The 24698-nt window shown below is 40.3% G+C and overlaps 1 protein-coding gene across 1 annotated transcript in view; it reads left to right on the forward strand.

Annotated features, from left to right (window-relative positions):
* Nucleotides 1-20022: 20022 nt before the first annotated feature.
* Nucleotides 20023-24698, forward strand: part of IL23R (interleukin 23 receptor) — an 86406-nt gene continuing 81730 nt past the window's right edge. Inside the window, exons 1-3 of the mRNA XM_050763863.1 lie at nt 20023-20103; nt 21664-21761; nt 22901-23197. Coding sequence (XP_050619820.1) covers nt 21692-21761; nt 22901-23197 — 367 coding nt within the window. The 5' untranslated portion in view covers nt 20023-20103; nt 21664-21691. The remainder of the gene's footprint in view (nt 20104-21663; nt 21762-22900; nt 23198-24698) is intronic.

The following is a 24698-nucleotide window of genomic DNA, read 5'->3' on the forward strand; positions in this document are numbered from 1 at the left end:
ATAGCTGCAAAACAACTTTCCCCAAATGTGCCCTTTTCCAGTTGATGGTGAAGCTACTGTTACTATATTGTGGGTTTTCAGAACGATTCTTTCAACACGTCGCTTCTCCTTCAAATCCTGCCCATCTTGACACCTATTCTAGATTCACGAAATCATTACTACAGAGCAGTGAAGCGCTTGAATTAATGCCTAAACCACTTTCTTACTTTGTCTATCTCTTTACTTTTCACTGCTACTGGGCCTGATTTGTCTCTTTTATATTGGCATTCCTTATAGAAACAGGAAGATCCTTTTTAAAAAACAAATTTTTAAAGAGAAGAGCTGTTTTCCTAATTCAAATGTTGACAAAAAGGATTATTAATGCTGATAACTATAACCTTTCTTCTGTATTCACTTCTTCTACTATAGTCACATGTCTTCTTAAGCTAGTTAAAATGATTTATTTTAAAACCCTATGAACGAAATTTAATTGAAAGTTAATGTCAAATACCATTATTATCTTGAACTAAATGTAAAATTAAATATTGATAAATTTTCATTAATTCTAGAATGATTGATATTCTGTCAAAGTCCTCCTGTAATTCCTTTGATTTCCCCCAACTGATTTGGTTGTAACTATGTGGGCTCTTTTCTTCTTCTAGCTTCTTAAATGCTGGTATTCTCCAGGGTTCTCCCTTCAGATTTCCATCTTCCCACAACCTATTCTCTTTTCCTATGTAATCTCACCCATATCCAAAATTTAAGTTATCACCTACTTATTGATAATTCCTGGATTAATGTTTCTCACTCTGATCTATCTCTGAAACTCCAGTTTCATTTTGTGATTGCTACCAAACATCTCCACTGGGAGTCCCACAGGCACTGCAAATTCATCATGTCTACATGTTAATTTATATTCCTTCCCAAATTTGCTCCATCTCTGAAGGGAGAAGAGAGATCAGACTGTTACTGTGTCTATGTAGAAAGGGAAGACATAAGAAATTTCATTTTGACCTGTACCCTGAACAATTGCTTTGCCCTAAGATGTTGTTAATTTGTACCTTTGCCCCAGCCACTTTGCCCCAACTTTGAGCTCACAAGAGCATGTGTTGTATGGAATCAAGGTTTAAGGGATCTAGGGCTGTGCAGGACGTGCCTTATTAACAAAATGTTTACAAACAGTATGCTTGATAACAGTCACTGCTATTCTCTAGTCTCAATAAACCAGGGGCACAATGCACTGCGAAAAGCCACGGGGACCTCTGCCTTGGAAAGGCAGGTATTTTCCAAGGTTTCTCCCCATGTGATAGTTTGAAATATGGCTTCGTGGGATGAGAAAGACTTGACCGTCCCCCAGCCCGACACCCATAAAGAGTCTGTGCTGAGATGGATTAGTAAAAGAGAAAAGCCTCTTGCAGTTGAGATAGAGGAAGGCCACTGTCTCCTGCCTGCCCCTGGAAACTGAATGTCTCGGTATAAAATGTAATAATAGTACATTGGATACCTATTGCTTTGTTTACCCAACATCCTATTGTTACCGGTGGGTCTTTGTTCTTACAGCTCCCAAGATCGGGTGGGCCACTCCCAAGATGGCGGCAAGCCTTTTGTTCTCTGACCTGGGGTTCTTGGCCTCATGGATTCTAAGGAATGGAACCTTGAGCCACGCGGTGAGTGTTAACAGCTCTATTAGAAGCTGTGGGTCATGGAAGAGAACCATGGGATTCCAGCCACTAGTGTTCAGCTCCATTAGGATGAACCTGGGCACTTAGCTGCGCAGGAGCAATGGCAAGACTAGCCCAGTTGGGAGGGGCAATGGGTGCCTCACTGGATCAGAAACGCACTGGACACCCTGCCAGATCCAGAGGGGTAAAAGTCAGTGGTGGGTCTGCGACGATGGCAATCAGCAGTGGTGGATGGCGAGCGAAAGCTCAGCTGGAGCTGGAACAAACACAGATCAGAAGAGTGCGCAGTTGCAAGATTTAATAGAGTGAAAACAGAGCTCCCATACAACGGGAGGGGACCCAAAGGGGGTTGGTTGCCTCTTCCTGCTGGAATTCCTGGGTTTGTATCCAGATCATCATCCCTCCCCCCCCCCCCCCCCCCGTGCTCTCAGGTGATAGATGATTTGACTATTTCTTTACCTCCTGCTTTTAGCCTAATTGGTATTTTAGTGAGCTCTCTTTACTACCTGATGGGTCGGGTGTGAGCTGAGTTACAAGCCGTGTGTTTAAAAGTGGGTGTGGTCACCTTCCACAGCTAGGCTTAGGAATTCTTAGTCGGCCAGGAAATCCAGGTAGTCCTGTCTCTCACTATCTTCTGAGAATTGTTTCTCACATTAAACTCTTGTGGTAGATTAAATGATTGGTGCCACCCTTCCCACTTCCCTGCCTCCCACTCTTGACAATAGCTTCACTGTGGGCAGAAGGTATTTCTTTCCCCTTGACTTAGTGTCCAGTCATGTGACTTTCGTTGACCAATGGCTTGGTCAGGCAGTAGCAGCAGAGTTAGGATGGCTCTGAGTCTAAACTTCAGAGGCTCTTATGTTCCCTGCCTAGCTTAGGGGCCCAGGAGGAGTGTGATCTGGGTTCGTAAGACCCACTATTCCACTAGAATGGAGTACAGCCACTCTAGTCATCACTGCCTGGCAGAGCTGCCCAAGTCCACCGTCAGATCCGTGAAAATGAATGATAGTGGTGTTAAACCACTAGTTGGGGCACTTTGATGTAGAATTTTGTAGTGATAATAACCTAACCAATATACCTCCCACCCAGGCCCACTCCCAGTCATAGGGTTCCCACATGATTTACCAGGTTCTTCTTACATGATCAAATCCTCTTTTCTGTCATCAGTTAGTCCAGAGGCTGAATGGGCCCCTGGGAGCTCTTCTTAGCGTTCTGTACTTGGAGGGGGAGCATTGGGCACTCTTTCTTGTGGCAGAAAGTCTGAAGTGTGAGACCTGGGAATTATTAGCCTTGTTGGCCACCCTGTGGGGAAAGCAGATTTGCAGTGAGAAAGAAGACAAGTCAGGAGGCAGAGGGTGACACCTAGGGGCTTTTTAGAGTCCCTAGCTGCAGTTATTCCACACTTCGGCTTGAACCTCCATGACCTGTCTCTGCTTCTCCATGGCTCTTAATCACATTTTGCTTATTTTATTCCCCGTTTTTTTCTGTTGTAATGTTTCTGAAGAACAGGACAGGGTCTTATTCACGTTTGTATTTCCCGAAGTACTCGATCAAGTGTCTTACGTGTTATAGACACTCAATAAATACTTGTGAAATTAAAGTGATTAGAGCTGCCCAAATCCCTGAGTTAGAGCTAGATCCTCCTCCTTTGTCTGAAGAAGTCCATATGTACTCTAAGCTACCTAATTTATACTGGAGGTTCATTTTTCAATCTTTTCCCGTAATTTGACTAAAACTAAATCTGTAAGTTGAAATTGGATGAATGACCCAGTAAGCTAGTTTTTTAAAGTTCAAAGTATTTGTTGTTGAAGAACCAATGGGTTGAATTTTATCATCCTTTAGCTTAAGGTCTATTTTAGCTCAAGATTCCATAGTTTTGTGGTATATGCTATGGTATATACAGTTAACTACTTTTCCAGTCATAAACACAAAAATGTTCTGGTAACCCTCTTAAGGATCGTTACTCGAAAAATTGCTTTGGTTCTGAGTTGCTTAGCTAAAAAGAAAAAGAAATGCCTTGGTTTATTTTTCCTGATGTCTTTACATAGGAATTATCTGGGCTCAATCCTAGAACTTCTTTCTTTTTCTATCTATAGTCTATATCTAATTTCTTGGTAATCCCATTAATGCTTGTGGCTTTAAATTTCATCTATATGTAGATGACACTCAAATTTCTATATCCAGCTTGGTCTTTCCTCTGAATTCCAGGTTCATATGACCCAACCAATTTAACATCTCTATCTGGATAACAGGCATTTCAAACTGTTTTTTGTTTTTTTTTTTACTTTAAGTTCCAGGATACATGTGCAGAATGTGCAGGTTCGTTACATGGGTATAGATTTGCCGTGGTGGTTTGCTGCAACTATCAACCTCTCATCTAGATTTTAAGCCCTGCATGCATTAGCTACTTGTCCTAATGCTCTCCCTCCCCTTGCCCCCCACCTTCTGACAGGCCCCGGTGTATGTTGTTCTGCTCCCTGTGTCCATGTGTTATTATTATACAACTCCTACTTGTGAGTGAGAACATGCAGTGTTTGGTTTTCTGTTATTGTGTTAGTTAGCTGAAAATGATGGCTTCCAGATCCAACCATGTCCCCGCAAAGGACATGATCTCATTCTCTTCTATGTTTGCACATTCTGCACATGTATCCTGGAACTTAAAGTTAAAAAAAAAAAAAAAGTTTGAAACGCCTGTTATACAGATAGAGATGTTGAATCAGTTGGGTCACATGAACCTGGAATTCAGAGAACAGACCAAGCTGGATATAGAAATTTGAGTGTCATCTGCATATAGATGGAATTTAAAGTCACAAAGTATTACATGGTGTATATGTACCACATTTTCTTTATCCAGTCTATCACTGATGGGCATTTGGCTTGGTTCCATGTTTTGCTATTATAAATAGTGCTGCAATAAACATACATATGTGCACGTATCTTTATAGTAGAATGATTTATATTCCTATGGGTATTTACCCAGTAATGAGATGCTGGGTCAAATGGTATTTCTGGTTCTAGATCCTTGAGGAATCACCACACTGTCTTCCACAATGGTTGAACTAATTGACATTCTCACCAACAGTGTAAAAGCATTCCTATTTATATTCCTATGGGTATCTACCCAGTAATGAGATGCTGGGTCAAATGGTATTTCTGGTTCTAGATCCTTGAGGAATCGCCACACTGTCTTCCACAATGGTTGAACTAATTGACATTCTCACCAACAGTGTAAAAGCATTCCTATTTCTCCACAGCCTCACCAGCATCTATTGTTTCTTGACTTTTTAATGATTGCCATTCTGACTGGTGTGAGATGGTATCTCATTGTGGGTTTTTTTTTTTTTTTTTTTTTTTTTTTTTTTTTTTTTTTGTGAGATGGTATCTCATTGTTGTTTTTTTTTTTTTAATTTATTTATTATTATTATACTTTAAGTTGTAGGGTACATGTGCATAACGTGCAGGTTTGTTACATATGTATACTTGTGCCATGTTGCTATGCTGCACCCATCAACTCGTCATTTACATCAGGTATAACTCCCAATGCAATCCCTCCCCCCTCCCCCCTCCCCATGATAGGCCCCGGTGTGTGATGTTCCCCTTCCTGAGTCCGAGTGATCTCATTGTTCAGTTCCCACCTATGAGTGAGAACATGCGGTGTTTGGTTTTCTGTTCTTGTGATAGTTTGCTAAGAATGATGGATTCCAGCTGCATCCAAGTCCCTACAAAAGACTCATTGTGGTTTTGATTTGCATTTCTCTACTGATCAGTGATGATGTGCTTTTTTTCATGTTTTTTGGCCACATAAATGTCTTCTTTTGAGAAATGTCTGTTCATATGCTTTGACCACTTTTTGAGGGGGTTGTTTTTTTTTTGTAAATTTGTTTAAGTTCGTTGTAGATTCTGGATATTAGACCTTTGTCAGATGGGTAGCTTGCAAAAATTTTCTCCCATTCTGTAGGTTGCCTGTTCACTCTGATGCTAGTTTCTTTTGCCGTGCAGAAGATCTTTAGTTTAATTAGATCTCATTTTTCAATTTTGGCTTTTGTTGCAATTGCTTTTGGTGTTTTCATCATGAAGTCTTTACCCATGCCTATGTCCTGAAAGGTATTGCCTAGGTTTTCTTCTAGGGTTTTTATGATTTCAGGTTTTATATTTTAAGTCTTTAATCCATTTTGAGATAATTTTTGTATAAGATGTAAGGAAGGGGTCCAGTTTCAATTTTCTGCATATGGCTAGCCAGTTTTCCCAGCATCATTTATTCAATAGGGAATCCTTTCCACATTGCTTATTTTTGTCACATTTGTCGAAGATCAGGTGGTTGTAGATGTGTGGTGTTGTTTCTGAGGTCTCTGTTCTGTTCCATTGGTCTATATGTCTGTTTTTGTAGCAGTAGCATGCTGTTTTGGTTACTGTAGCCTTGTAGTATAGTTTGAAGTCAGGTAGTGTGATGCCTCCAGCTTTGTTCTTTTTGCTTAGGATTGTCTTGGCTATATGGGCTCTTTTTTGGTTCCATACGAAATTTAAAGTAGTTTTTTTCTAATTCTGCAAAGAATGTCAATGGTAGTTTGATGAGAATAGCATTTAATCTATATATTACTTTGGGCAGTATGGTTATTTTCATGATATTGGTTCTTCCTATCCATGAGGATGGAATGTTTTTCCATTTGTTTGTGTCCTCTCTGATTTCCTTGAGCAGTGGTTTGCAGTTCTCCTTGAAGAGGTCCTTCATATCCCTTTTAAGCTACATTCCTAGGTATTTTATTACCTTTGCAGCACTTGTGAATGGGACTTCATTTATGATTTGGCTCTCGGCTTGTCTATTGTCGGTGTGTAGGAATGCTTGTGATTTTGATTGATTTTGTATCCTGAGACTGCTGAAGTTGGTTATCAGCTTAAGGAGTTTTTGGGCAGAGACGATGGGGTTTTCTAAATATACAAATATGTCATCTGCAAAGAGACAATTTGACTTCCTCTCTTCCTATTTGAATACCTTTATTTCTTTCTCTTGCCTGATTTCCCTGGCCAGAACTTCCAATACTATGTTGAATAGGAGTGGTAAGAGAGGGCATCTTTGTCTTGTACTGGTTTCTAAGGGAATGATTCCAGGTTTACTCATTCAGTATGGTATTGGCTATGGGTTGTCATAAATAGCTCTTATTACTTTGAGGTATTCCATCAATACCTAGTTTATTGAGAGTTTCTAACATGAAGGGATGTTGAATTTTATCAAAGGCCTTTTCTGCATCTATTGAGATAATCATATGGTTCTTTTCATTGGTTCTGTTTATGTGATGGATTAAATTTATTGATTTGTGTATATTGAACCAACCTAGCATCCCAGGGATGAAGCCAGCTTGATCGTGGTGGATAAGCTTTTTGATGTGCTGCTGGATTCGGTTTGCCAGTATTTAAGTGAGGATTTTCGCATTGATGTTCATTAGGGATATTGGCCTGAGGTTTTCTTTTTTTATTGTATCTCTGCCAGGTTTTGGTATCAGGATGATGCTGGCCTCATAAAGTAAGTTGGAGAGGAGTTCCTCCTTTTCAATTGTCTGGAACAGATTCAGAAGGAATGGTAGCAGCTCCTCTTTGTGCCTCTGGTAGAATTTGGCTGTGAATCCATCTGGTCCTGGACTTTTTTTGATTGCTAGCCTATTAGTTACTGCCTCAATTTTAGAACTTGTTGTTGGTCTATCCTAGGATTTAGCTTCTTCCTGGTTTAGTCTTTGGAGGTGTATGTGTCCAGGAACGTATCCATTTCTTCTAGATTTTCTAGTTTATTTGCATAGAGGTGTTTATAGTATTCTCTGATAGTAGTTTGTATTTCTGAGGGATCAGTGGTGATATCCCCTTTATCATTTTTTATTGTGTCTATTTGACTCTTCTTTCTTTTCTTCTTTATTACTCTGGCTAGCAGTCTATTTTGTTAATTTTTCAAAAAAAACAGCTCCTGGATTCGATTTTTCGTGTTTCTATCTCCTTCAGTTCTGCTCTGATCTTAGTTATTTCCTGTCTTCTGCTAGCTTTTGAATTTGTCTGCTCTTGCTTCTCTAGTTCTTTTAATTGTGATGTTAGGGTGATGATTTGAGATCTTTCCAGCTTTGTGATGTGGGCATTTAGTCCTGTAAATTTCCCTCTAAACACTGGTTTAGCTGTGTCCCAGAGATTCTGGTACATTGTCTCTCTGTTCTCACTGGGTTCAAAGAACTTCTTAATTTCTACCTTAATTTTGTTATTTACCCAGGAGTCATTCAGGAGCAGGTTGTTCAGTTTCCATGTAGTGTGAGTTTCTTAATCCTGAGTTCTAATTTGATTGCACTGTGGTCTGAGAGACTATTTATTATGATTTCAGTTCTTTTGCCTTGCTGAGGAGTGTTTTACTTCCAATTACGTGGTCTATTTTAGAATAAGTGTCATGTGGCACTGAGAAGAATGTATATTCTGTGGATTTGGGATGGAGAGTTCTTTAGATGTCTATTAGGTCCACTTGCTCTGGAGCTGAGTTCAACTCCTGAATATCCTTGTTACTTCTTTGTCTTGTCGATCTGGCTAATATTGACAGTGGGGTGTTAAAGTCTCCCAGTATTATTGTGTGGGAGTCTAAGTCGTTCTGTAAGTCTCTGAGAACTTGCTTTATGAATCTGGGTGCTCCTATATTGGGTGCATATATATTTAGGATAGTTAGCTCTTCTTGTTGTATTGATCCCTTTACCATTATGTAATGCCCTTCTTTGTCTTTTTTGATATTTGTTAGTTTAAAGTCTGTTTTATTAGAAACTAGGATTGCAAGTCCTGCTTTTTTTTTTTTTTGAGACAGAGTCTCGCTGTGTCTCCCAGACTGGAGTGCAGTGGCGCGATCACAGCTCACTGCAAGCTCCACCTCCCGGGTTCACGCCATTCTCCTGCCTCAGCCTCCCGAGTAGCTGGGACTACAGACGCCCGCCACCACGCCCGGTTAATTTTTTGTGTTTTTAGTAGAGATGGGGTTTCACCGTGTTAGCCAGGATGGTCTTGATCTCCTGACCTCGTGATCCACCCGCCTCGGCCTCCCAAAGTGCTGGGATTACAGGCGTGAGCCACCACGTCCGGCCAAGTCCTGCTTTTTTTTTTTTTTCTTTTCTTTCCATTTGCTTGGTAAATATTCCTCTGTCCCTTTATTTTGAGCCTATGTGTCTTTGCATGTGAGATGGGTCTCCTGAATACAGCACACTGATGGCTCTTGACTCTTTATCCAATTTACCAGTCTGTGTCTTTTAATTGGGTCATTTAGCCCATTTACATTTAAGGTTAATATTGTTATGTGTGAATCTCATCCTGTCATCGTGATGCTAGCTGGTTATTTAGCAAATTAGTTGATGCAGTTTCTTTATAGTGTCATTGGTCTTTATATTTTAGTATGTTTTTGCAGTGGCTGGAACTGGTTTTTTTCTTTTCATATTCAGTGCTTCCTTCAGGAGCTCTTGTAGGCAGGCCTGGTGTTGATGAAATTCCTTAGCATTTGCTTGTCTGGAAATGATTTTATTTCCCCTTTACTTATGAAGCTTAGTTTGGCTGGATATGAAATTCTGGGTTAAAAATTCTTTTCTTTTAGAATGTTGAATATTGGCTCCCACTCTCTCCTGACTTGTAGAGTTTCTGCTGAGAGATCTGCTGTGTCTGATGGGCTTCCCTTTGTAAGTGACCTGGCCTTTCTCTCTGGCTGCCCTTAACATTTTTTCCTTCATTTTGACCTTGGAGAATCCGATGATTATGTGTCTTGGGGTTGATCTTCTCATGGAGTATCTTAGTGGTGGTGTCTGTATTTCCTGAATGTGAATGTTGGCTTGTCTTGCTAGGTTGGGGAAGTTCTCCTGGATAACATCCTGAAATGTGTTTTCCAACTTGGTTCCATTTTCCCTGTCTCTTTCAGGTACTCCAATCAGTCATGGGTTTGGTCTTCTTACATAGTCCCATATTGTTTGGAGGCTTTGTTCATTCCCTTTCATTCTTTTTTCTCTAATCGTGTCTGCATGCCTTATTTCAGCAAGGTGGTCTTCGAACTCCAATATCCTTTCTTCCACTTGATTGATTCGGCTATTGATACTTGTGTATGCTTCATTAAGTTCTCATGCTGTGTTTTTCAGCTCCATCACATCATTTATGTTCCTCTCTAAACTGGTTATACTATTTAGCAGCTCCTGTAGCCTTTTATCAAGGTTCTTAGCTTCTTTACATTGGGTTAGAACATGCTCCTTTAGCTCAGCAGAGTTTGTTATTATCCACCTTCTAAAGCCTATATCTGTCAATTCATCCATCTCATGCTCTGTTCAGTTCTGCACCCTTACTGAAAAGGCATTGTGATCACTTGGAAGATAAGAGGCATTCTGGCTTTTGGAATATTCAGTGTTTTTGCACAGGTTTTTCCTCATCTTCATGGATTTGTCTACCTTTGATCTTTGAAGCTGATGACCTTTGGATGGGGTTTTTGTGGGGGTATCTTTTTTTGTTGATATTGTTATTGTTGTTGTTTTCTGTTTGTTAGATTTTCTTCTGACAGCAGGTCCCTCTTCTGTAGGTCTGCTGCAGTTTGCTGGAGGTCCACTCCAGACTCTGTTCTCCTGGGTATCACCAGAGGAGACAGTAGAACAGCAAAGATTGCTCCCTATTCCTTCCTCTGGAAGCTTTGTCCCAGAGGGGCAATGGCCTGATGCCAGCCAGAGCTCTCCTGTATGAGGTGTCTGTCGACCCCCGTTGGGAGGTCTCTCTGAGTCAGGAGGCACAGGGGTCAGGGATTCACTTGAGGAGACAGTCTGTCCCTTAGCAAAGCTGGTGCTCTGTGCTGGGAGAATCCCCTTTGTCAGGATCCGCCACTCTCTTCAGAGCCAGCAGACAGGAAAGATTAAGTCCGCTGAACCTGCGACTGCAGCTGCCCCCTCCTGCCAGGTGTTCTGTCCCAGGGAGAAGATGAGAGTTCTGTCTACAAGTCCCTGACTGGAGCTGCTGTATTTCCTGCAAAGATGCCCTGCCCAGTGAGGAGGAATCTAGAGAAGCAGTCTGGCCACAGTCACAGTGGCGGCCGCCCCTCCACGCACCAACTGATCATCCCAAGGCAGACTCCAGACTGTTGTACTGGCAGTGAGAATTTAAAGCCAGTGGTTCTTAGCTTGCTGGGCTCCATGGGAGTGCGACCTGCTGAGCAAGACCGATTGGCTCCCAGCCCCCTTCCCAGGGGAGTGGATGGTTCTCCTGTCTCACTGGCATTCCACCTGCTGCTGGAATATGAACAAACTCCCGCGGCTCAGTTCCTGCTCAAACAGCTGCCCGGTTTTGTGCCTGAAATCCAGGGCCCTGATGGTGTAGGCTCAGGAGGGAATCTCCTGATTTGTGGATTGCAAAAAATCCTTGGGAAAAGTGTAGTACCCCTGGTAGGTAGCACAGTCCCTTACTGCTTCACTTGGCTGGGGGAGGGAGGTCCCTCAGCTCCATGCACTTCCCAGGTAAAGCGACACCCCACCCTGCTTCTGTACTCTCTCCATGGGTGGCACGCACTGCATAACCAGTCCCAGTGAGATGAACTGGGTACCTCAGTAGGTAATGCAGAAATCACCTGCCTTCTGCATTGGTCTTATTGGTCTTGCTGGGAGCTGCAGACCAGAGCTATTTCTATTTGGCCATCTTGCACCCCCACCCCCCGACCCCCTATTTCAAACTTAACATGTTCCAAAACGAATTCTTCATTTCCTTCCCCATTCCTCTGCAAAATATATTCCTTTTAAAGTTTTACCCATCTCAGTTAATGGCCACTTTACCCACCCTTTCTAGTTACTTTTGCCAGAATCTGTAGAATAAAATTGTTTTCACTTCCTGGCTTAGAACCCTTCAACAGCTTCCCATCTCAACCATCAAAAGAGCTTCCCTACACGACTGTCCACTATTCTTCACTGCAGTTACATGTCTGAACCTCATTTCCTTCTTTTTTCATCTGCTACTGTTCTCCTCTTGCTCTTGCCACACCGGCCTCCTTACTGATCCTTGAATGTAGCCCTGGGACTCTTTTTCTTACTCCTTGCCATCCCCTGTCTGTTTGAAATGCTCTTGTCCAAATTAACTCAGTGGCCTTCTTCCTTGCTTCTATTAGATCTTTGCTCAAATATTATATTTCAGAGTGACCTTCTCTGAGCATATGAAACTTGCTGTCTACCTTTCCCACTTAATTTTCTCCAAATCACCATCTAATACTGTATTTTACTTTCTCTCTTCTCAGACTAGAATGAAAGCTCCATGGGGACCAAACTTTTGTCTGTTTTGTTTACCCCTTTATCCTCAGTGCTAGAATAATTATTGGAACATAGTACACACTCAAGAAATATTTTCTGAGGCTGGGCGCGGTGGCTCATAACCGTAATCCCAGCACTTTTGGAGGCCAAGATGGGTGGATCAACTGAGGTCAGGAGTTTGAGACCAGCCTGGCCAACATGGTGAAACCCTGTCTCTACTAAAAATACAAAACTGGCTGGACATCATGGTGGGGGCCTGTAATCCCAGCTACCTGGGAGGCTGAGGCAGGAGAATAGCTTGAACCCAGGAAGCTGAGGTTGCAGTGAGCCAAGATTGTGCCACTGCACTCCATCCTGGGCAACAGAGCAAGACTCCATCTCAAAAAAAAAAAAAAGAAATATTTTTTGAGTGAATGAATGTTGTAAAGTGATGTAGGACAGGTGAGCCCCCAAACTGGGGCTTAACCCAGGAGCGTTCTTGGTTTCACCCAGGAGGGAATTCAAGGGTAAGCTGGAGGTGTTCACTAGAAACTTGTATTGAAGTAGCAGTGTACAGCAGCATCAGAGATACTGCTCCTTGTGGAGCAGGGCTACTCCATAGGCAATGTGCCCAGTGGCCATTTTGAACTTATATTTATACCAATTTTAATTATATGCAAATTAAGGGGAAGATTATGCAGAAATTTTTAGGAAAAGGGTGGCAACTTCACAGTCATCAGGTTGTTGCCATGAAAAGGGGTGGTAACTTCCAGGTGTAGCCATGGCAATGTTAAACTGACATGGCATGCTGGTATGCATGTCTTGTGGAAAGCTACTTTGCTTTGGCCCTGTTTTAGCTAGTCCTCAATTTGGTCTGGTGTCCAAGTCCTGCCTCTGGAATGAAGTACCATCTCCTACCTCAAAAGTAGATAAGTATTGATAAGGTTTGGATTTGTATCCCAACCTAAATCTCATGTCAAATTGGAGGAGGGGCCTGGTGGGAGAGGATTGGATCATGGGGCAAATTTTGCCTTTGGTGTTCTCCTGATAGTGAGTGAGTTCTCAGAAGATCTAATTGTTTAAAAGTGTGTGGCACTTTCCCCTGCTCTCCCTCTCTCCTGCCACCATGTGAAAAAGGTGCTTGCTTCCCCTTCATCTTTCATCATGATTGTAAGTTTCCTGAGGCCTCCTAGTCATGCTTCCTGTTAAGCCTGCAGAACTGTGAGTCAATTAAACCTCTTTTCTTCATAAATTACCCAGTCTCAGGTAGTTCTTTATAACAGCGTGAGAACAAACTAATACAAGTATATAAGTCAGAACGAAGATGGATGGACCAAAATGATAAAGAATAATTCTCTTGCTGTGTGCAGTGGTGTGTGCTTGTGGTCTCTACTTGGGAGGCTGAGGCTGGAGGATCCCTTGAGGCCTGGAGTTTGAGGCTGCAGCAAGCTATGATAGTGCCTGTGATAGATGCTATGTAAACATTCTTATTTAATAGCCATATGCTTCTTTTAATGTGTATCAGAAAAAATAAAACAGCATATCACAAATGTAAGTTTCTGGATATGACTTATTAGGATAGGGCTAAAGCAGGTAGAGCTGTAGTAATCTGTACAACTCATTAATTACAGGAGAGGACTCAGACCTGCCCATGATTGTCATAAACCTGCAGGGACTGAATTTTCTCCTATAACTGTTCATAAGAATATATAACTTGGATGATGCTATTCACTAGGATGTTTTTAAATTTTTAATATTTATTTATTTATTTTAAAAAAATACAGACAAGGTTTCACCATGTTGCCCAGGCTGGTCTCAAATTCCTGGACTCAAGCAATCCATCCACCTTGACCTCTGAACATGTTGGGATTACAGGCATGAGCCACCGCGCCCAGCCTGGTATGTTCTTATGTACTGAATTTTTTATTCCTGCATTACTTTCAGCACTAAATTGAAATATGACTTTAAGAAGCTGACAATTGTTGAGTGCTGAAGTATTAAAATGATTGCCTTGAAAGCACAATCTAGTCACTGTTGTATGCTCCAGCAAAAAACAAAAACAGAAAATACCTGAGAATGCACTTGAAGTTTGGAGAGAAGTGTTTAAATGGTGCTTTTCAAATTGCCAGTTAAATTGTAAAACCACTGAAGACCACTGGCTTCCATGCAGACGGATCCACACTCTTTCATTTGAATAGATAGCACCCTAAATCTCTCTGGAGAAAATCCTCATGTTTTAGGATTTTTTGTATGAATAGATTTGCAAACTAGACTATCTTATTGATATCTTTGTTAATTTAGACAACTTAAAATCACTCTTACAATGCACACTTACATTATATGTGAAGGGTGAGTGAATGAGAAGATCTGCAAAACAGAATGATGGGTGTGCACCTTGATCATGTGAACTGTATTCTTTTTTGTTCCCCCTTTTTCTTTTAGAGACAAGGTCTTGCTCTGTCACCTAGGCTGGAGTGCAGTGGCATGATCATAGCTCACTGCAGCCTTTATCTCCTGGGTTCAAGCAATACTCCTGCCTCAGCCTCCTGAGTAGTTAAGACTACAGGTGTGTGCCACCATGCCCAGCTAGCAGAGCTCTATTCTTTATCTGAAAAATTCTCTGAAAGTATTTAGGACATTATGAAAGACTTCATAAGATTTTGTTCTTATTGATTGGCAAGATTGAATCAATAAAACTTTATCTTATCACCAGCTATTGTTTATAGCAATTGATACCAATTTTCCATCCAAACAATAATACTAATAAATAATAAAAATGTGTCACTGTTAACAATAATTATCATCATTGCATTTCTGATATGGCCTTTTTTACTTAGAGTCACTGAGGCTCTAGGTCAATTTTGAAGCAGACAGAACAAGCAGGAAGGGGAAGTTAATGAGATAAAATCCTTCTCTGCCCTTCTACTCATAGTTGAATTTGCCTAAATGAAATCTGTACATCAGTAGGCCAGTCAATAATTCCCCGCAACTCTCTCATATTCTAGAATTGACTGGAAAGAGTCCTCTATTTACATTCCTTTCTTTGAAGTTTTTCTTGTCTTTAATGTATTCAGTATTTTTTAAATTATTTACAAATTATCACATATAATATACTAATCCTAAAAAATAGGAAGTTATGGAAAAGCAAAAGGAAGAAAAAAATCATAATTCCATAATCCATAGAAAACCACTATTGATAGTTTGGTGTATTTTTTTCTACATATAGTTTTTGTTTGGCTTATAAAGTTGAGCTTCAGTGCAGTGGTCTTCCAAATGTTTTCCTTGAGTCTTCTTAAAAGAAGATTTTTAAACTATGTACTCCCTTGCATATTTTACAACTAAAAAAAATATATATATATTTATATATTATATGAAATATAGTATATTAAAAAATATATTATTTATATATTACTCTCACTCTGTCACCAGGCTGGAGTGCTATGGTGCGATCTCAGCTCACTGCAACCTCTGAATACCTGGTTCAAGAGATTCTGCCTCAGCCTCCCGAGAGCTGGGACTACAGACATGCGCCACCACGCCCGGTTAATTTTTGTATTTTTAGTAGAAATGGAGTTTCACCATGTTGGCCAGGATGGTCTTGATCTTCTGACCTTGTGATCTGCCCGCCTCGGCCTCCCAAAGTGCTGGGATTACAGGGGTGAGCGCCCAGCCCAAAATATTTTTAAAGCTCTAAATAAACTTACTTTCTTTTAAATATAATAGAGTGATTGAACATTTCAAAGATGAAAAAACTAAGACTAGGCTGTTATAGAAACAGATATGCCATGATATGATTTGATAAAATAGCTTTTTACTGTCTTATTGAATAAAGTTAACCAAATCTGAAAGAAATCAAGTAAAATTTTACATATAAATTTTATCCAATGTTTTTAAAAAAAAAGTAATGGTTCATCAAAAATCCCATTTATGGCCTGGCATGGTGGTGGCTCACTCCTGTAATCCCAGCACTTTGGGAGGCCAAGGCGGACGGATCACGAAGTCAGGAGATCGAGACCATCCTGGCTAACACGGTGAAACCCGTCTCTACTAAAAATATAAAAAATTAGCTGGGCATGGTGGCACACGCCTGTAGTCCCAGCTACTCAGGAGGCTGAGGCAGGAGAATCGCTTGAACCCAGGAGGTGGAGTTTGCAGTGAGCCGAGATCGCACCACTGCACTCCAGCCTAGGAGACAGAGAAAAAAAAAAAATCCCATTTATGTTCAAGAGGATAGCCATAAGTCTCCCATATTCCTTCTGATATCCTATATTCAGAGTTCCAAAATGGGCCCAAATATCCCTGATTTGGCTAAAATTCAGAGTATCCCAGCATGGGCTGAAATAGAAGTATTTTAGTAAGCTTCACATATAGCTATATGACAGGAAAAGGCTTAAAGTCTTAGATGTTTAAAATGCCCTGCTTAATTATCCAAGAAGGCCTCCCTAAAACCAGTATTTCCATTTATCCATTTGTTTGATATTCTGGAGCTATTGACACCCAAGGCAACGCACTAAATGAGATTTGAGATGGAGGGATACTATTCACTATGAATCTAGAGAATGACTACTGTGAACCCAGGAAAGAGCACATATAGAATTTGAGAATCTGGAAACTGACCTCCTTAAAGGTGCACATGTAGTCTCCAAGAGCTAGAGTTGTATGTTGAAGGTTTTGAATTTACCTTCACTTACTGGCGTTGTAAAGTCTCTAAGAAGCTCTTAGGAAATAAGTCAACATTGGCTTTTAATACACACCTCACAGGAAGTGATGATGATTCAATCTGTAGCACTCTTTCCAACAAAGCTGAATGAGCCATGAGGTGCTTGACACTGAGAAGAACAGAGCAGCTGCTGCAGATACCATCCTTTGGATGAGTCAAAAGATGAATGTGGCTGGGTGTGGTGACTCACACCTGTAATCCCAGCACCTTGGGAGGCCAAAGTGAGCAGATCACTTGAGGTCAGGAGTTTGAGACCAGCCTGGCCAACATGGTGAAACTCCATCTCTACAAAAAATACAGAAATTAGCCAGGTGTGGTGGCAGGTGGGTGTAGTCCCAGCTACTTGAGAGCTGAGGCAGGAAGATCACTTGAACCCGGGAGGCAGAGGTTGCAGTAAGCCAAGATCATGCCACTGCACTCCAGCCTGGGCCACAGAGCAAGACCCTGTCTCAAAGAAAAAAAAAAGAGAAATGTAATCCCCAGTGCTGGAGGTTAGGCCTAGTGGGAGGTGTTTGGATCATGTGGGCGGATCCTGCATGAATGGCTTAGTGCCATCCTCTTGGTGATGAGTGAGTTCTCATTCAGAGTTCAGGTAAGATCTGGTTGTTTAAAGTGTGTGGCACCTCCTCCTGGTCCTCTTGCTTCTGCTCTCTCCATGTGATCCACCTGCTCCTGCTTTGCCTTCTGCCATAATTGTAAACTTCCTGAGGCCTCACCAGAAGCCAAGCAGATGTTGGTGCCGTGCTTGTACCGGCTACAGAACTGTGAACCAATTAAGCCGCTTTTCTTTATAAATTACCAAGTCTCAGTTATTCCTGTATGGTAACACAAGAACAGTCTAATACACTCCTAGAATAAAACATAGGGAAAAACCTCTTTGACACTGGTCTAGGTAAAGATTTTTTTTAGATATGACACTGAAAACACAAGCAACAAAAGCCAAAATAAATAAGTGGGACTATATCAAACTAAAAAGCTCAGCAAAGAAAACAACCAACAAAATAAAAAGACAATCTACAGAAGGGAAAAAAAAATTTGCAAATCATTTATCTGATAAAAGGTTAATATCCAAAATACATAAGGAACTCAAATGACTCAATAGCAAAAACAAAAACAATAAAGCTCAGAAAATCTGATTTAAAAATCAGCTCTTGGGCCGAGCGTGGTGGCTCACGCCTGTAATCCCAGCACTTTGGGAGGCTGAGATGGGCAGATCACTTGAGGTCAGGAGTTTGAGACCAGCCTGGCCAATATGGTGAAACCCTATCTCTACAACAAATACTAAAAACCAGACTGGGCACAGTGTCTCACGCCTGTAATCCTAGCACTTTGGGAGGCCGAGGCAGTGGGATCACCTGAGGTCAGGAGTTCGAGACCAGCCTGGCCAACATGGTGAAACCATGTCTCTACTAAATACAAAAAAAAATTACCAAGGCATGGTGGTGCATGCCTGTAATCCCAGTTACTTGGGAGGCTGAGGCAGGAGAATCACTTGAATCGGGGAGACAGAAGTTGCAGTGAGCCGAGATTGCACCATTGCACTCCAGCCTAGGCAACAGAGCAAAACTCTGTCTCAAAATAAAATAAAATAAAATAAAATAAAACAAAATAAAACAAAAATCAGCTCTTGATTTTCAATAGCCTCCTAACTGGGCTCTTCATCTTCAATCAATTCTCCGCACAGTGTTGGAGTCATGTGTTGCTTAATGACTGGGATACATTCTAAGAAATGTGTCGTCAGGTGATTCTGGACCTGAATAGATTTTTTTTTTTTCAAGGAAGACGGACAAATGGCCATTAGGTACATGAAAAGGTACTCAACATTACTAACCATCAGATAAATACAAATCAAAACTACAGTGAGCTGGGCGTGGTGGCTCATGCCCCTAATCTCAGCACTTTGGGATGCCAAGACCGGCAGATTGTTTGAGTTCAGGAGTTCGAGACTAGTTTGGGCAACATGGTGAGAACCCATCTCTACCAAAACTGCAAAAAAAACTAGCTGAGTGTGATGGCATGTGCCTGTGGTGCCAGCTACTCAGGAAGCTGAAATGGGAGGATCACCTGAGCCCAGGAGGCGGAGGTTGCAGTGAGCTGTAATCACGCCACTGCACTCCAGCCTGGGTGACAGAGCAAGACTCTGTCTCAAAACAAAAACAAAAACAACAACATAAACCAAAAGACAAAACTACAATTAGATACCACCTCCCACCTTTTGGGGTACCTGGTATAAAAACACAAGATATAAGTATTGGTGAGGGTACAGAGAAAGGGCAGCCTTGTACACTGCTGTTGGGAATGTAAACTGGTACAGTTATCATGGAAAATGGTGGGAAATAAAAACAATTTTATTTAAAAAATTAAAATAGACCTACCTTAGGATACAGCAATCCCTTTTCTGGATCTATAGCCCCCCACAGAATGAAATCAGCACCATGGGAGATACCTGCATTCCCATGTTCATGAAGCGTTAGTCCAAATAGCCCAAACATGGAAATAACCTAAGTGCCTATCAATGGATTAGTTGGTAAAGAAACTGTGGGCTATACAGGAATATCATGCAGCCATAAAAAAAGAAGGAAATTCTGTCATTGTGGTAACATAGATGCAACTTGAGGGCGTTATGCTAACTGAAATTAGTCAGACAGAGAAAGACAAATGCTGTGTGATCTCACATACATGTAGAATCTAAAATAGTTGAACCCATAAAAACAGAAGATAGAATGGTGGTTACCAAGATTAGAGGGTGGTGGTGGGAAAAGAAGTCATTGGTCAAAGGGCATAAACTTGCAGTTATAAGATGAATAAGTTCAGGAGATCTAATATACAGTATAGTGATCATAGTTAACAATACTGAATTATACAGCATACTTGAAATTTGCTTAAATGTTCTCTCTGCAAAATAAAGAGTAACTAAATAGGATGAGAGATGTGTTAACTAACCTGATTGTATAATAATTTCACAAAATATGTGTGTATCAAATCATCACGTTGTTTACCATCAAATTGTAGAATTTTATTCATCAATTATACTTCAACAAAGCTGGAAAACTAAAAAAAGAAACAGGTGTATAATTAATAACAATGCTGGTTGCAAATTAAAACTAAGCACCATATTTTTGGTGTCAAAATGTTTGACGTTTTTAAGAAAACATGTATAAGTGTTCTGCCTCTTGGATGAGACAATTTTAAATTAAGCTGTAAAAAAAAAAAAAAAAAAAGTACTGACAAAACAGTTCACTTTCAGTAATCTGGGTTTTCCCAAGTAGTTACACGAGAGCCAGTCATTTCGAATTGGACAGTTTGAGTGCCTCTTCAAGAGTCTGAAATGTAGGTCAGGGCTCTGCTGACATTTCCATTGACCTCAGAGCTGAAAATCTAAAGTGATCACTGACAGTCAGGCAGTGAGGAAAGAAGACATGACACAGCCAACAAGGGTGGCAGCCTGGCTCTGAAGTGGAATTATGTCCTTCAAACAGGTTGAAAGGTAAATAGGCAGCGATCATTCAAATACTTAAAGACAGATATATTTCCTTTTGAAAATACATGGGCCAAGTTGTTTTCTCTTGCAAGTTTTCATGATATTCCATGCAGTGGTTACTGATGAAGAGGGAATCTATAATATTATATGGCATCACATCACTTTAAATAATAATTATTGTATATTTCCATCAGTTAACTTCTAACCAGGAACATTTTTAGGGCTTCTGCTTCTTCTGTGAAGAGAAGAATTACGATTGCTAACAAATTATGAAAGGGATCCCTATATTTCTGAGCCGGGGGACCCCAGTTTTTTTTAATGTTACTAGATATTTTATGCGATTTGATGAGCTGTGCATTGCGTTCTCTTGTTGTTTTACAGAAAAAGCTCAGGTTTTATTAAACAGATAAAATAACTGAATAATGTTGATTGTTGAGTAAATGAGTTAATTAATGTAACTGATTAATTGAATAATGTAACTCTAGTTGTCAACACAACGGTATTATTAGGAATTTCTATAATGTGTTCCTTTCGAGTTTTCTACAGATGAAAGCTTTTTTCCTCTTTTTTGGGGGGTGGGGGAACAAGGTCTCACTCTGTTGCCCAGGCCAGAGTGCAATGGTGTGATCATGGTTCACTGCAACCTTCACCTCCTGGGTAGCTGGGATGACAGTCACATGCCACCATGCTGGGCTAATTTTTAAATTTTTAGTAGGGACGGGGTTTCACCATGTTGCCCACCCTGATCTCGAACTCCTGGGCTCAAGCAATCCACTGACCTCTGCCTCCCAAAGTGCTGGGATTACAGGCATGAACCACGACGCCTCCCCAGATGAAAGGCTTTTTACAGTCTAACTGGTGATAGCACATATTGCTTAATCTCACTTCACTTTTCTTCATTTTGAATCCATTTTCTCTGGGAATTCTGAAATTTTTGGCTCTTCCCAGGTTTAGCTCATCAAAGACTAGTATTTCTGGAGTGTGATAAGTACATAACTTTGGCAGGCAGAAGAATTCATCACCAGAAGTTAGCTCAGCCCAGGCACGGTGGTTCGTGCCTGTAATCCTAGCACTTTGGGAGGCTGAGTTGGGAGGACCGCTTGAGCCCAGGAGTTTGAGGTTATAGTGAGCTATGATAATGCCACTGCACTCCAGCCTGGGCTACAGAGCCCAGCCCTTGTCTCTAAAAAAGTTTAAAACATAAAATAAATAAAGAAGTTAACTCAGAGGAGGAGGTTTCTGATGATAAAGGCTAGATTAGGAGGAATTGTAATGAATCAAATGCCCTACTGAGTTAATTCATAGTCACTTTTGAAGAGTATAAAATTCCATTTGTTTGCTTTACTTCTCCATCTCTTGTTATATCTCCTAAATATACCAGTAACATTTCTTTGCTCTGTTTCCTTTCTTCCTTCCTTCCTTCCTTCCTCCCTCCCTTCCTTCCTTCTTCCTTCCTTCCTAATAAAAGGTTCCCATCAAATACAATAACTCTTAGGGAAAAATGTAATGCTTTTTATTATTTTACTAAAATACTACAATTTAAACATTTTTCATATTTTTTTCCAGAGGATAACGTCTTTTCCTGCTTCCAGACATGAATCAGGTCACTATTCAATGGGATGCTGTAATAGCCCTTTACATACTCTTCAGTTGGTGTCATGGAGGTATGGTGTTTTGTGTATCTACTGCTGTCTTTCATTCAACAAATGGAATATTGAGTGATTATTATTTTCTTAGTGTCATGTTAGAATCTCTGAAGAATACAAATATTTTTAGACCGGAAAAAATGTGTGCATAAAAATTACACAGAATGAAATAAAAATGGCCCAATCGTCCAAATGCAGGATTTCTTTCTCAAATTTCCCTTCTGAACAGCCCTCTTACTCACATGTGAATACTTCCACAAAGGAGCTTATTAGTTTGAGTTGGCATTTTCTATCTTCAAACTATTATAACTGTTATATAATAACCTGTCAAACATTTGAATGTAATTCTATTTCACAAACCACTTATCGATAGTTACTATGTGCTAGGCATAGTAACTATGTAACACATAGTAACTGTGTGGGCCATTGGCAAGAGTATGGTTTTATTCATTATATTCAAACTTTACTGAAAAAAGTAGGCTTTATCTAAAAAAGAACAAAAGATTGGTTGAGTAGCTAGAGAATGGGGTTCAGATTCTACAGTGCCCAGTGTTATTTCTAATCTTACCTTTGAAAAATACTGTAGCTTCATAATCTCTCAGTTCTCTAAAGTAGGAGAGCTAATTATATTTGCTCTTTAGACACTTAGAGAAGCTTCCAAGCTAACTCTAGTCTTGTGCCATGGTGCTGAACATCAACAAAAGCGTAACAGAGGCTGGACGAGGTGGCTAATGCCTGTAATCCCAGCACTTTGGGAGGCTGAGGTGGGTGGATCACCTGAGGTCAGGAATTTGAGATCAGTGTGAACAACATGGTGAAACCCCATATTAGCGGGGCGTGGTGGTGCCCACTTATAATCCCAGCTACTCCAGAGGCTGAGGCAGGAGAGTCGCTTGAACCTGGAAGGTGGATGTTTCAGTGAGCCGGCATTGCGACACTGCACCCCAGCCTGGGTGACAGAGCGGGACTGTCTCAAAAAAAAAAAAAAAAAAAGCCTAACAGACTAGTTTATGAAAGATACATCTAGTCCTAAAACAGTTTTCAATGGAATCATTTAATTAATAGAAATAATAAATTTAAAATGCAATAGTATGTTCTTCTGAATCTCTTGTTTTAATGTTTTACATGTAATTTATTATTTTTCCATTTATTTCTAGGAATTACAAATATAAACTGCTCTGGCCACATTTGGGTAGAACCAGCCACAATTTTTAAGATGGGTATGAATATCTCTATATATTGCCAAGCAGCAATTAAGAACTGCCAACCAAGGCAACTTCATTTTTATAAAAATGGCATCAAAGAAAGATTTGAAATCACAAGGATTAATAAAACAACAGCTCGGCTTTGGTATAAAAACTTTCTGGAACCACACGCTTCCATGTACTGCACTGCTGAATGTCCCAATCATTTTCAAGAGACACTGATATGTGGAAAAGACATTTCTTCTGGATGTAAGTGTTGGGGCACATTCAAAATGCAAACAAAAGCTAGTCTAACAATTACCTGGTCATTACCACACTAGTCTAAAAATAGGGACAAAATGATATAGTTCAGTTTTTAGATTAGTTTCATACAGGAGCTGCAAACTCAAATGTCTCCAGGGCCAGATCGGTGAACTATATGAATTGTAGAAGCTGATAGGAGCTATGCAGAGAAGAAAGTACACAGCTGGTCTCCTGGGGGGAGCCACTGCCCAGATCCAGTAATCACAGGGGCCCAGTATTCCTACATCTTTTGGCTCTTCAAAGGAAGGCAGAAATATAAAATTTTAATGTGTACTCTCTAAATTTTAAAATGTTGCCAATACATTCAAAAAACATTTTTTCACCTCTACCCTGAATGAACACTGCATATGTGAGGGCCAGCACGCTTAGATTTAAAATGTTGCTTTTTTAATCTTCTTGTTTTATTTTTCTAAACTAATATAATTAACCTTGAAGCAGATCCCATTGAGAAATTTTGAGGCCAAGGTTTAGGGGGAGTTGCAAAACTAGTTTTGTGCTCCCACTGTACTCCTAGTTTTGCGACCTTGGGCAAGTTGCTTAAGCCTCAATTCCTCGCCTGTAAAAGGAGGCTAATTTTACAGGCTGTGTTATGCACCTGATTTCAATAATTTATTAGGAAGCATATGATAAAATTTAAAGTACATCAGGACCCAAATCCTTAAAAATACATCCTTTTGATAAAACATAGGGAGAGTCTTCTACAATCCTCTGTTCCTAATCTCACTATTCCAATTTACAATCACTGTGTTTGTTACTGTAACTATTAATTTTTTTCTTTTTCTTAAAACCCACCTTGAAGGGAATAATTATTAATTTATTTAAAAGCTTAGTCAAGTTAATCTTAAAAATATATGCTAAATTCAATCTGTGCTCTGAGTGTCCTGGAAGTGTTTAAATCACTATAGTGATATGGGCTGGTTTATATAATTATATACCTAGTTTTGGTTCTACTATTATGAAGGGGGTAAATCAATAAGTTCAGCACTGTTTTAACTCAGATATTCATTCTCTATGGCACTTGAACTCATTTTCAGTAAAAAAATAAAGGAGTTTGTGTCTTTGCCATGTTCCCTTCCTCCATACTTTTGAGAATCAAACCTCAGTTCTTGCTTGTTCTTCACATTTACAACTTAGCTGGGGGCAGACCCATATCACCACTACCACCTGACCCCATTGTGGCTGCTTGGAAAATAAGAGGCTTCCTTGCTCTATAATGAAGCCATTGTCCTACTTAACTCTGAGCAGCTGATCTTGCATGCTTTTCAAGAGAAGGAACTATAGAAAGTTGTAGAGGTGAGTTGAGGAAGGAAAGTCATAGGTTTTGGAGTCAAAGAATAAACCTACCTTAAACTAATGCCTTAAAGCTGCTAAACTTGCCCTAAATTGTGGCAATTAAACCACAGGCAGACATCTTATCTGATGTATGAAATCTCCTTAGCTTGTCCAC

This window comes from Macaca thibetana, chromosome 1 (genome assembly GCF_024542745.1).
Source record: "Macaca thibetana thibetana isolate TM-01 chromosome 1, ASM2454274v1, whole genome shotgun sequence".
Lineage (NCBI taxonomy): Eukaryota > Metazoa > Chordata > Mammalia > Primates > Cercopithecidae > Macaca > Macaca thibetana.